This window comes from Hemitrygon akajei, chromosome 20 (assembly GCF_048418815.1).
Source record: "Hemitrygon akajei chromosome 20, sHemAka1.3, whole genome shotgun sequence".
NCBI lineage: Eukaryota > Metazoa > Chordata > Chondrichthyes > Myliobatiformes > Dasyatidae > Hemitrygon > Hemitrygon akajei.
Genome location: NC_133143.1, coordinates 1,524,316 through 1,537,263, shown reverse-complemented (window position 1 = coordinate 1,537,263; position 12,948 = coordinate 1,524,316). Strand labels below are relative to the sequence as shown.

General features: G+C 44.9%; 1 protein-coding gene across 4 annotated transcripts in view; it reads left to right on the top strand.

Annotated features, from left to right (window-relative positions):
• Nucleotides 1–12,948, top strand: part of ulk4 (unc-51 like kinase 4) — a 730,951-nt gene that overhangs the window by 680,132 nt on the left and 37,871 nt on the right. For all 4 annotated transcript variants that reach the window (XM_073072965.1, XM_073072962.1, XM_073072961.1 and 1 more), the window contains one exon: nucleotides 9,185–9,273. In XM_073072965.1, coding sequence (XP_072929066.1) covers nucleotides 9,185–9,273 — 89 coding nt within the window. The remainder of the gene's footprint in view (nucleotides 1–9,184; nucleotides 9,274–12,948) is intronic.

Below are 12,948 nucleotides of genomic sequence, written 5' to 3'. Positions count from 1 at the left end.
TCTATAGACTCTGTGTCTGTCACCTGAGTAAATGCAGCCTTTGCATCTGTATGAAGATCTCACCCATCTCTTTTGCATCTGTATGAAGATCTCACCCATCTCTTTTGGCTCCAAACATAGATTAACATTCTGATATTCCAGAGAACCAATTTTGGCCTTTGCAGTCCTTTTGCTCTTAACGTATCTGTAGATTCCCTGTATCTTCTCTGTTAAGGTGACCTCATGCCTTTTTTTAGCCCTCCTGATTTCTCTCTTAAGCATTTCTTGTACTCCGTAAATACCTGCCTGCCCATACCTTCTATGCACATCCTTTTTGTTTCTTAACCAGGGCCTCAATATCTCTTGAAAACCAAGCGTCCCTACACCTGTTATCTTTACCTTTTTTTTCTGACAGGCATGCAAAGCTTTGTGCTCTCAAAATTTCACTCTTAAAGGCCTTCCACTTTCCAAGCTCACATTTGCCAGAAAATAGGCCCTGTCCCAATCCACACTTGCCAAATCTTTGCTGATACCATCAAAATTGGCCTTTCTCCGACTTAGAATCTCAACCAGTTTATCAGACCTATCTATTTGCATCTTTACTGTGAAACTAATGGCATTGTGATCACTAGAAAGGATCAAAAAACTAGGTAATGATAGAGATTTAGAAGATTATAAGTCTATCAGGAAGGAGCTTAAGAATGAAATTAGGAAAGCCAGAAGGGGCCATGAGAAGGCCTTGGCAGACAGGATTAAGGAAAACCCCAAAGGATTCTACAAGTATTTGAAGAGCAAAAGGATAAGACATGGGAGAATAGGACCTATCAAGTGTGACAGTTGAAAAGCGTTTATGGAACCAGAGGAGATAGCAGAGGTATCACTTTGCTTCAGTATTCACTATGGAAAAGGATCTTGGTGATTGTAGGGATGACTTGAAAAGCTTAAACATATAGACATTAAGAAAGAGGATGTGCTGGAGTTGGGCTACTGTGGGAAGCGAGGGAGGAGATTGCTGAGCTTCTGGTGATGATCTTTGCATCATCATTGGGGATGGAAGAGGTTCCAGAGGATTGGAGGGTTGCGGACATTGTTCTTTTATTCAAGAAAGAGAGTAGAGATAGCCCAGGAAATTATAGACCAGTGAGTCTTACTTCAGTAGTTGGTAAGTTGATGGAGAAGATCCTGAGAGGCAAGATTTATAAACATTTGGAGAGGCATAATATGATTAGGAATAGTCAGCATGGCTTTGTCAAAGGCAGGTATGAACCTGATTAAATTTTTTGAGGATGTGACTAAACACATTGATAAGGGTAGAGCAGTAGATGTAGTGTATATGGATTTCAGCAAGGCATTTGATAAGGTACCGCATGCAAGGCTTATTGAGAAAGTAAGGAGGCATGGGATCCAAGGGGACATTGCTTTGTGGATCCAGAACTGGTTTACCCACAGAAGGCATTTTAGACAGTTCATCTGCGCAAGCGTGGGTGACGTCAGTGACGAGCGCGGGCTTTAAAAAGCGACCCACTTTCAGGAGCGGGCAGCGGAGTGCGCAGGAGCAGAGTGCTGGGCTTTGGCTCAGCGGGCTTCGGCGCAAGAGGACTTCGGCAAGAAGCCTGCTTTTCATTTATTCTGACTAATCTAGGATCAGGTAATGGGGGAGACGGTTAGAGCAGTGGTGTGCTCCGTATGCAGTATGTGGGAGGTCAGGGTCAACGCAGTTGTCCCTGATGACCACACCTGCAATAGGTGCATCCAGCTGCAGCTCCTATCAGACCGAGTTAGGGAATTGGAGCAGGAGCTGGATGAACTACGGATCATTCAGGAGGCAGAGGCAGAGATAGATAAGAGTTATCGGGAGGCAGTCACACCGAAAAGACAGGAGGTAGGCAAATGGGTGACAGTCAAGAGAGGCAAGGGGAGCAGACAGAGAGAGAAGAGCACCCCTGTGGCCGTTCCCATCAAAAATAAGTATACCGTTTTGGATACTGTTGGTGGGGATGAACTACCAGGAACAAGCTGCAGTGGTCCTGTCTCTGGCACTGAGGTTGGACCCGCGACTAGGAAGGGGAGGAGGGAAGAGAAGAGAGCGGTAGTGATAGGGGATTCTATAGTCAGGGGGGCAGATAGGAGATTTTGTGGGGAAGATCGGGAGTCTCGGATGGTATGTTCCCTCCCTGGTGCCGGGGTCCAAGACATCTCAGATCAGGTGCAGGTTATTCTCGAGAGGGAGAGCAAGAATCCAGATGTTGTGGTCCATGTAGGGACCAATGACGTGGGTAGATGAGTGAGGGGGTCCTGCGTAGGGAGTTCAGGGAGTTAGGTGCGAAGCTGAAGAGCAGGACCTCCAGGGTAACAATCTCAGGATTGCTACCTGTGCCACGTGCGAGTGAGGCAAGGAACAGGAGGATTATAAAGATTAATACGTAGCTGAGAGGATGGTGCAGGAGGGAGGGCTTCAGGTTTGTAGATAATTGGGCTTTGTTCCAGGGAAGGTGGGATCTGTTCCGAAGGGACGGTTTACACCTGAACTGGAGCAGTACTAACATTCTTGCAGGGAAATTTGCTAGAGCTTCTTGGGGGGGGGGGGTTTAAACTAAATTTGCGGGGGGCGGGGATCCAGAATGTGAGAGAGGATAGCGAGAGGAAGAATAAAGGACAGGTGGGGACTACGCGGTTCCGGAATATTAAGTGTGTAGTAGAGGAAGGTGGGGCGGAACAAGTGATAAGGAGGACTCGTGTACAGAGGGATGGTCTGACGGAACATGGAGTTAAATGTGTTGAAAGAATAAGTATATGTAGGAAGGACAACAAAATTCTAGGGGCGTATAGCCCGATGGGAGTTCGGGGAGCTGGGTTAAGCACAATAGGCAGCGATTCAAACAGAGAGAGGAGAAATGGGTTAAAAATTCTATATCTGAATGCACGAAGTGTCAGGAATAAGGCGGATGAGCTTGAAGCCCAGGTGCGAATGGGTAACTATGATGTTGTTGGGATAACGGAGACATGGCTGCAGGGAGATCAGACCTGGGAAATGAATGTACAAGGGTATACGTGCTATCGTACGGACAGAAATGTGGGCAGAGGGGGTGGGGTGGCCCTGTTGGTGAGGAATGAGATTCAGTCCTTTGCAAGGGGGGACATAGGGTCAGGAGAAGTAGAGTCTGTGTGGATAGAACTGAGGAACAGTAAGGGCAAAAGGACCCAAATGGGTGTTGTCTACAGGCCACCAAACAGTAGCATGGATATTGGGTGCAAGTTGAATAGGGAGTTAACATTGGCATGTGGCAAAGGTAATGTCGCAGTAGTTATGGGGGATTTCAACATGCAGGTGAACTGGGAGAATCAGGTTGGTGCAGGACCACAGGATAGGGAGGTTGTAGAGTTCCTACGGGATGCATTCTTGGAACAACTTGTACGAGAGCCGACCAGGGACAAGACTATTCTGGATTTAGTGTTATGTAATGAACAGGATTTGATAAGCGATCTCGCAGTAAAGGAGCCATTAGGAGGTAGTGATCACAATATGATAAGCTTTTATCTGCAATTTGAGAAGGATAAGGGCAGCTCGGAGGTGTCAGTGTTGCAGATGAACAGGGGAAACTATGGAGCCATGAGGGAGGAGCTGGCCAAAGTTGACTGGACGGATAGCCGACCAGAAAAGACAATGGAACAGCAATGGCAGGTATTCTTGGGAATAATCCACAAGGTGCAAAATCAGTTCATCCCCCAGAGAAGGAAGGATTCAAAGGGGGGAAAGGGGCCTCAGTGGTTGACAAAGGAAGTCAGAGACTGCATAGCATTAAAAAAAAGGAAATATGACAGAGCTAAGGTGAGTGGGAGGACAGATGATTGGGAAGTTTTTAAGGAACAACAGAACTTAACTAAAAAGACAATACGGGGAGAAAAAATGAGGTACGAACGCAAGCTAGACAGGAATATAAAGGAAGATAGCAAAAGCTTTTTTAGGTATGTGAAGAGAAAGAAGATAGTTAAGAACAATGTTGGGCCCTTGAAGAATGAATTGGGTGAAATTGTTATGGGAAACAGAGAAATGGCAGAAGAATTTAATGAGTACTTTAGATCTGTTTTCACTAAGGAAGACACAAGCAATCTCCCAGATGTATGGATGGGCCAAGGACATAGGGTAACAGAGGAAATGAAACAGATTGACATTCGGAAGGAAACGGTGATGTGAAGACTGATGGGACTGAAGGCTGACAAATCCCCAGGTCCAGATGGTCTGCACCCTAGGGTACTAAAGGAGGTGGCCCTGGAAATTGCGGATGCATTGGTAATCATTTTCCAATGTTCCTTAGATTCAGGATCAGTTCCTGAGGATTGGAGAATGGCTAATGTTATCCCACTTTTTAAGAAAGGAGGGAGGGATAAAACAGAAAACTATCGACCTGTCAGCCTGACATCGGTGGTGGGGAAGATGCTAGAGTCCATTATTAAGGACGAAATAGTGGCATATCTAGATAGCAGTGATAGGATTGGGCCGAGCCAGCATGGATTTACCAAGGGTAAATCATGCTTGACTAATCTGTTGGAGTTTTTCGAGGATGTAACCAGGAAGTTAGACGGGGGAGATCCAGTGGATGTAGTGTACCTCGATTTTCAGAAGGCATTTGATAAGGTCCCACATAGAAGATTGGTGGGTAAAATCAAAGCTCAGGGCATCGGGGGGAAGGCATTGACATGGATAGAAAACTGGTTGGCAGATAGAAAGCAAAGGGTAGCGGTGAGTGGGTGTTTCTCGGAATGGCAGGTGGTGACTAGTGGGGTGCCACAGGGCTCGGTATTGGGACCACAGCTGTTTACAATTTACGTCAATGATTTGGATGAAGGCATTGAGAATAACATCAGCAAATTTGCTGATGATACTAAGCTGGGTGGCAGTGTGACATGTGATGCGGATGTTAGGAGAATTCAGGGTGACTTGGATAGGCTGGGTGAGTGGGCAGATACTTGGCAGATGGCGTTTAATGTGAATAAGTGTGAGGTTATCCACTTTGGGAGTAAGAACAGGAAGGCAGATTATTATCTGAATGGTGTAGAGTTAGGTAAGGGAGAAATACAAAGAGATCTAGGAGTCCTTGTTCATCAGTCACTGAAGGTGAATGAGCAAGTGCAGCAGGCAGTGAAGGCTAATGGAATGTTGGCCTTTATTACAAAGGGAATTGAGTACAAGAGCAAGGAAATCCTCTTGCATTTGTACAGAGCCCTGGTGAGACCACACCTGGAGTATTGTGTACAGTTTTGGTCTCCAGGGTTAAGGAAGGACATCCTGGCTGTAGAGGAAGTGCAGCGTAGATTCACGAGGTTAATTCCTGGGATGTCTGGACTGTCTTACGCAGAGAGGTTAGAGAGACTGGGCTTGTACATGCTGGAATTAAGGAGATTGAGAGGGGATCTGATTGAAACATATAAGATTATTAAGTGATTGGACAAGATAGAGGCAGGAAATATGTTCCAGATGCTGGGAGAGTCCAGTACCAGAAGGCATGATTTGAGAATAAGGGGTAGGTCATTTAGGACAGAGTTAAGGAAAAACTTCTTCTCCCAGAGAGTTGTAGGGGTCTGGAATGCACTGCCTCGGAAGGTAGTGGAGGCCAATTCTCTGGATGCTTTCAAGAAGGAGCTAGATAGGTATCTTATGGATAGGGGAATCAAGGGATATGGGGACAAGGCAGGAACCGGGTATTGATAGGAATTGATCAGCCATGATCTCAAAATGGCGGTGCAGGCTCGAAGGGCCGAATGGTCTACTTCTGCACCTATTGTCTATCTTCTGCATGGAGGTCGGTGACCAGTGGTGTGCTTCAGGGATCTGTTTTGGGACCTAAACTTTTCATGCTTTTTATAAATGACTTGGATGAGGAAGTGGAGGGATGGGTTAGTAAGTTTGCTGATGACACAAAGGTTGGGGGTGTTGTGGATAGTGTGGAGGGCTGTCAGAGGTTACAGCTAGACATTGATAGGATGAAAAACTGGGCTGAGAAGTGGCAGATGGAGTTCAACCTAGATAAGTGTAAAGTGGTTCATTTTGGTAGGTCAAATATGATGGCAGAATATAGTATTAATGGTAAGACTCTTGGCAGTGTGGAAGATCAGAGGGATCTTGGGGTCTGAGTCCATAGGACACGCAAAGCTACTGCGCAGGTGCTTAATTCTGGTCACCTCACTACAGGAAGGATGTGGAAACCATGGAAAGGGTGCAGAGCAGATTTACAAGGACATTGCCTGGATTGGGGAGCATGCCTTATGAGAATAGGTAGAGTGAACTCGGCCTTTTCTCCTTGGAGTGACGGAGGATGAGAGGTGATCTGATAGAGGTATATAAGATGATGAGAGGCATTGATCGTGTGGATAGTCAGAGGCTTTTTCCCTGGGCTGAAATGGCTAGCACAAGATACATTTAAGATTCTTGGAAGTAGGTAAGAGGACACGTCAGGGGTAAATTTTTTACGCAGAGAGTGGTGATTGCGTGGAATGGGCTGCCGGCAACGGTGTTAGAGGCGGATACAATAGGGTCCTTTAAGAGACTCCTCGATAGGTACATGTAGCTTAGAAACATAGAGGGCTATGGGTAACCCTAGGTAATTTCTCAGGTAAGGACATGTCGGGCACAGCTTTGTGGGCCGATGGGCCTGTATTGTGCTGTAGGTTTTCTTTTTTTTTTGTAATTTATTTTTTTATTGAAGTTCATCATTAAACAAACATTTCCATAAGATGTATTTCAGACATTGTACATATATATCATATAATCATTTATGTCACAAATCTCCACAAAGTATTTATCTGGGGTTTACACTTATAGAGAAGAGTGGAAAGAAAAAACAAGCAAAAGGAAAGAACTATGTACAAGTAGGGAGTGATCTTTTTTTTTACAATATATTCATTGATTTGTGAGAATAAAATCAGACCTATGAGGCATTATGTAGTTAAACCCTTTTTCCCAGTATGAATCAAATTGTTCCAAACTGGATAAAATTCTCTTACATTTGATTGGATTTAATAGCCCATTGACATTAAAAGAAATGAATTTTACCTTGTCTTTAGCCATCTGTATTTATCTGTCAATGTATCATTGAAATTAGAATAAAACTTAATCGATCTACTCCCTGAACAAATAAGAACCAAGAAACGCAAATAATAACAAAAATGGCAACAAACCTGTGATTCCAAGGCTGAGGTCTCTAGTAGTTGACCCTGCATTGAGCTAGAGGAAATGTCTAGCTGTGGGGGATAACCCCTCCTACTTGTGAGTTGAGGGCCCCCATTGCAGTATTCATAAAAGTCAGTGAACAAATCCATTACACAGAAAAGGTTTCCCTGTGTACTCCTACTATACACACACACACACACACACACACACACACACACACACACACACACACACACACACACACACACACACATATATATATATACACACATACACATACACACATATATACACACACATATATTACATACATATATATATATATTCTCATTTTGGTGGGGAAAAAGGAGTAAGTGAGCGAATAAAGAATATCAACTAAGTAATATAAAATCCACAGTATAATAAATATTTCTGGAGGTGGGTATATCACCGTGTACTTTTGCTTCCGTTTAGCTTCTTAACATTTTTAAAGTTAGCCAAATCTTATGGCTCTTCTGAAGGGGGTGAGGACTGTCTTTGGGAAACTCCCGGTCTCTTCCTGATATATATTTCTCGGCCTCCTCCCGTCTCCTGCCTTCTCGATTCTCGCACTATTTCCCAAGCGGAGAGGGATAATTCCTCAGTCAGGCTTTCCTTCGTTTTGGTCACGCTGACGGGCAACCCTCTGGCCTTCATGTCTGTAGTCGCCTCGTCCACTGTCTGCTACAACCACGTCCCGTTGTCATAAAACACTCAAAGTTTAGCAGGGTACGGAGTTTGAAATCTAATCTTATTTTGCTTTAGTACTTGCTTTACTTCAGAGTATTCTTTGCGTTTCTGCAGGACCGGGGGGTAATCTTGGTCGAAGTATATTAATTTATCATCGAGAAACACTCTCTTCTTACCCCAGGCCCTTCGTAGAATCTCCACCTTGGTGCTGTACCGAAGGAATTTTATTATTATTGAGCGTGGCTTTCTATCCCGGGTAGGTTTCAGGACGAGCACATGATGGGCTCTTTCGACTTCCAGCTTCTTAGCCGAGGGAAGATCCAGCGCGTCCCGCAGTAACTTTCTGACAAACTCCGTCATAGACGAGCCCTCCGCTCCTTCGGGAACGTTGTAGATTCTGATATTTTTCCGCCGTGATCTTCCCTCCAGGTCAAGCAGTTTACCCTCTTGGTGATTTAATATTTTTATTGTCTTACTCAGTATCCGTTCCATGTTTTGAATGTGATCTTCCACCTTCTCAATTCGAGTCTCTGCCACTGCTATTTTTTGATTGACGCTGGCAAGCTCTGATTTAATATCACTGAGCTGCTGTTTTATATCTTTCTGGACTTCCCTTATTTCTTTCAGGATTTCAATCATATTCGCTGCTTTGCCTGAACGAGGCCCAGCGTCTACCTCACTAGCACACGGTCGGGTAGGAGAGCCGCTCGCTGCACTCCTCTCGGCCGCAGGCTCCGCAGTGTCGCTTTTTTATTTCCATTCCTTTTCCCCATTCTTGCCCCTCTTTTCAGTTCAAATATTTTTCAAAAAATATTATATTTGATGGGTTAACAGGGCTTAATACGCGTTTTTCCAGAGGAGCTAGTGACTTAAGCTGCCATTCTCGACGATGACGTCACCGGAACCCGTGCTGTTGGTTTTCTATGTTTCTAGATACAAAATGCTCAGATAAACAAATCTATGTCACCAGCCTTGTCTCTTGCCCCAAAAGCAGATCAAGTACTGGTCAGTCTCTCATTGGAACTTCTATGTACTGATTAAGAAAACTTCCCTGAATACATCTGACGAACTCTATCCCATCTAGTCCTTTTATAGTATGGGAGTCCACATCAATATGTGAAAAGTTAAAATCTTCTACTATAACAATTGCTATAACCTACTAGATGTGAATAGTATTAAAATAATTCTGGATTTTTTCCTTCCCCTGCATTGAAATTCCAGCAAGGAAGTGGTGTCCCAACAGTTTCTTAGCTCACATAAATGCATTTATATTAGTGAACCTTCTCCCATTCATTTGGCAAATGTCGTTTTTCTATTTTTGTTACTCAGGTGATGTCCAATGAAAGACATGGAGAAAGCATCAGAAGTGAAGGAGACGTTCTTGTTGAAATCCTTAAAAGACTGGCTCGAGGTGCCAGGTGAGGCTAAAAGAATTTACAAACCCTTGAATGAGTATCCATCTTCTGTTTAATATACCAGACTCATACTCGGGTCTGTTGAAGTGTCTTGGTTCTGGGTAAGACTATATAAGAACCAGCCTGCAGCTTTTTACTGAGACTGACTTTGATTAATTGCAGCAGGAAGTCAGGGTTGACTGCACGATGAAAGCTTCCCAAAGCTTGTGCTTTCGTTTGTAGCCAGTTGCAGTTTTCCTGATTCCTACTTCTGAATAGAACGTATCATTTCAAACTGAACAATTTTTTAAGTACCAGAAGGGCATGAAAATTCTTCTAACCCACATGGATGTCTTTGACAAAGGTAGTGTTTAACAACAAATAATAGCATGGATCATTAGACAGATATAGCACAGAAACAGTCACTCATTTACAATAAACCTATTGTATATTCCCCACATATTCTCATGAACTCCCCGTTTCCACCACTAACTACATGCTGGAACTATTTACAGCATCCAATTAATCTACAACCCCTCCCTCACGAGTTATGAGAGGAAACCAGACCCACGTGCACTCCCAGATGAGTCACTGGAGCTGTGAGACAGTGTGTCATCTACAGTGCTGTAAAGTGTTCAGATTTGCCCTGTTATAGGGAGGATATGGAGGCATGGGAGTGGGTGCAGAAGAGGTTAAACAGAATGCTGCCTGGATTAGAAGGCATGTGATACAAGGAGAGGCTGGACAAGCTAGGGTTATTTACTCTAGGATGATGGAGGCTGAAGGGAGACCTGAAAAAATTATGAGATGGATAAGCAGAGTGGACAGCCAGTATCTCTTTCCCAGGGTCATGGTAGCTTGGTGGTTACAGTACTGCTAGCGACCTGTGTTCATAGAGAAGTACAGCACAGAAACAGGTCCTTAGCCAATCCAGTCCATGCTGAGCCATTTAAACTGTCTACTCCCATCGACCTACACTGGGACCATAGTCCTACCATCCATGTACCTATCCAAACCGCTCTTAAACGTTGAAATCAAGCTCACATGCACCACTTGTGCTGGCAGCTCATTCCACAGTCTCACGACCCTCTGACTGAACTTCAAATCATGTTCCCCTTAAATTTTTCTCCTTTCACCCTTAGTCACAACCTCTAGTTGTAATCTCACCCAACCTCAGTGGAAAAAGCCTGCTTGTCTATATCTCTATCAAATAACCTCTCAGTGTTCTACGTTCCAAGAAATAAAGTCCAAACCTTTACAATCTTCGTCAAGTCAAGTCACTTTTTATTGTCATTTCGACCATAACTGCTGATACAGTACACAGTAAAAACGAGACAACGTTTTTCAGGACCATGGTGCTACATGAAACAATACAAAAACTACACTGAACTACGTAAAACAACACAAAAACTACACTAGACTACAGACCTACCCAGGACTGCATAAAGTGCACAAAACAGTGCAGGCATTACAATAAATAATAAACAAGACAATAGGCACAGTAGAGGGCAGTAAGTTGGTGTCAGTCCAGGCTCTGGGTATTGAGGAGTCTGATGGCTTGGGGGAAGAAACTGTTACATAGTCTGGTCATAACAGCCCGAATGCTTCGGTGCCTTTTACCAGACGGCAGGAGGAAGAAGAGTTTGTATGAGGGGTGCCTGGGGTCCTTCATAATGCTGTTAGTTTTTCTGGTGCAGCGTGTGGTATAAATGTCTGTAATGGTGGGAAGAGAGAGCCTGATGATCTTCTCAGCTGACCTCACTATCCGCTGCAGGGTCTTGCGATCCAAGATGGTGCAATTTCCGAACCAGGCAGTGATGCAGCTGCTCAGGATGCTCTCAATACAACCTCTGTAGAATCTGGTGAGGATGGGGGGTGGGAGGTGGACTTTCCTCAGCCTTTGCAGATAGTAGAGACGCTGCTGGGCTTTCTTTGTTATGGAGCTGGTGTTGAGGGACCAGATGAGGTTCTCCACCAGGTGAACATCAAGAAATTTGGTGCTCTTAATGATCTCTACTGAGGAGTCATCGATGGTGGTGGCCTTGCCATATAACTCAGGTCCCCCAAACCTGGCAACATCCTTGTAAATTTTCTCTATACTCTTTCAACCTTATTTACACCTTTACTGTAGGTAGGTGTCCAATTTCCGGCCTATAATTTTCTGGTTTATTTTTAAAGCTTTCTTAAACAGCAGAACAACATTGGCAATCCCCTAATGTTCCAGCATTTAAGCTGTCGCTAAATATCTCTGCTAGAGCCCCCACAGTTCTGCACTGCCCTCCTGCATGGTCCAAAGGAATACCTTGTCAGGCCCTGGGGATGTATCCACCCTGATTTGCCTCAAGACAACAAATACTTCCTTGTGTGTAATCTGTAAGGATTCCATGAAGTTCATGCCATTTTTCCTACTTCTATAGTCTACTGAGTAAATACAGATGCAAAACATGCACTTAAGATTTCCCCCATCTCTTTCAGCTCCAACATCCTGGTCTTCCAGGGGATCAATTTTGTTCCTTGCAATCCTTTTGCTTTTAATATATCTACAGAATCACTTAGGAATCTCCTTCACCTTGTCTGCTAGGGCAATCTTATGCCTTAGCCCTCCCTTGTCTTAGGAATCTCCTTCACCTTGTCTGCTCAGGCAACCTCATGCCTTAGCCCTCCCTTGTCTCAGGAATCTCCTTCACCTTGTCTGCTAGGGCAACCTCATGCCTTAGCCCTCCCTTGTCTCGGGAATATCCTTCACCTTGTCTGCTAGGACAACCTCATGCCATCGCCCTCCCTTGACTCGGGAATCTCCTTCACCTTGTCTGCTAGGGCAACCTCATGCCTTCGCCCTCCCTTGTCTCAGGAATCTCCTTCACCTTGTCTGCTAGGGCAACCTCATGCCTTAGCCCTCCCTTGACTCAGGAATCTCCTTCACCTTGTCTGCTAGGGCAACCTCATGCCTTAGCCCTCCCTTGTCTTAGGAATCTCCTTCACCTTGTCTGCTCAGGCAACCTCATGCCTTAGCCCTCCCTTGTCTTAGGAATCTCCTTCACCTTCTCTGCTCAGGCAACCTCATGCCTTAGCCCTCCCTTCTCCTAGGAATCTCCTTCATCTTGTCTGATATGGCAACCTCATGCCTTAGCCCTCCCTTGTCTCAGTAATCTCCTTCACTTTGTCTGCTAGGGCAACCTCATGCCTTAGCCCTCCATTGTCTCAGGAATCTCCTTCACTTTGTCTGCTAGGGCAACCTCATGCCTTAGCCCTCCCTTGTCTCAGGAATCTCCTTCACCTTGTCTGCTAGGACAACCTCATGCCTTAGCCCTCCCTTGTCTTAGGAATCTCCTTCACCTTGTCTGCTCAGGCAACCTCATGCCTTAGCCCTCCCTTGTCTTAGGAATCTCCTTCACCTTCTCTGCTCAGGCAACCTCATGCCTTAGCCCTCCCTTCTCCTAGGAATCTCCTTCATCTTGTCTGATATGGCAACCTCATGCCTTAGCCCTCCCTTGTCTCAGTAATCTCCTTCACTTTGTCTGCTAGGGCAACCTCATGCCTTAGCCCTCCCTTGTCTCAGGAATCTCCTTCACCTTGTCTGCTAGGACAACCTCATGCCTTAGCCCTCCCTTGACTGAGGAATCTCCTTCACCTTGTCTGCTAGGGCAACCTGATGCCTTAGCCCTCCCTTGTCTTAGGAATCTCCTTCACTTTGTCTGC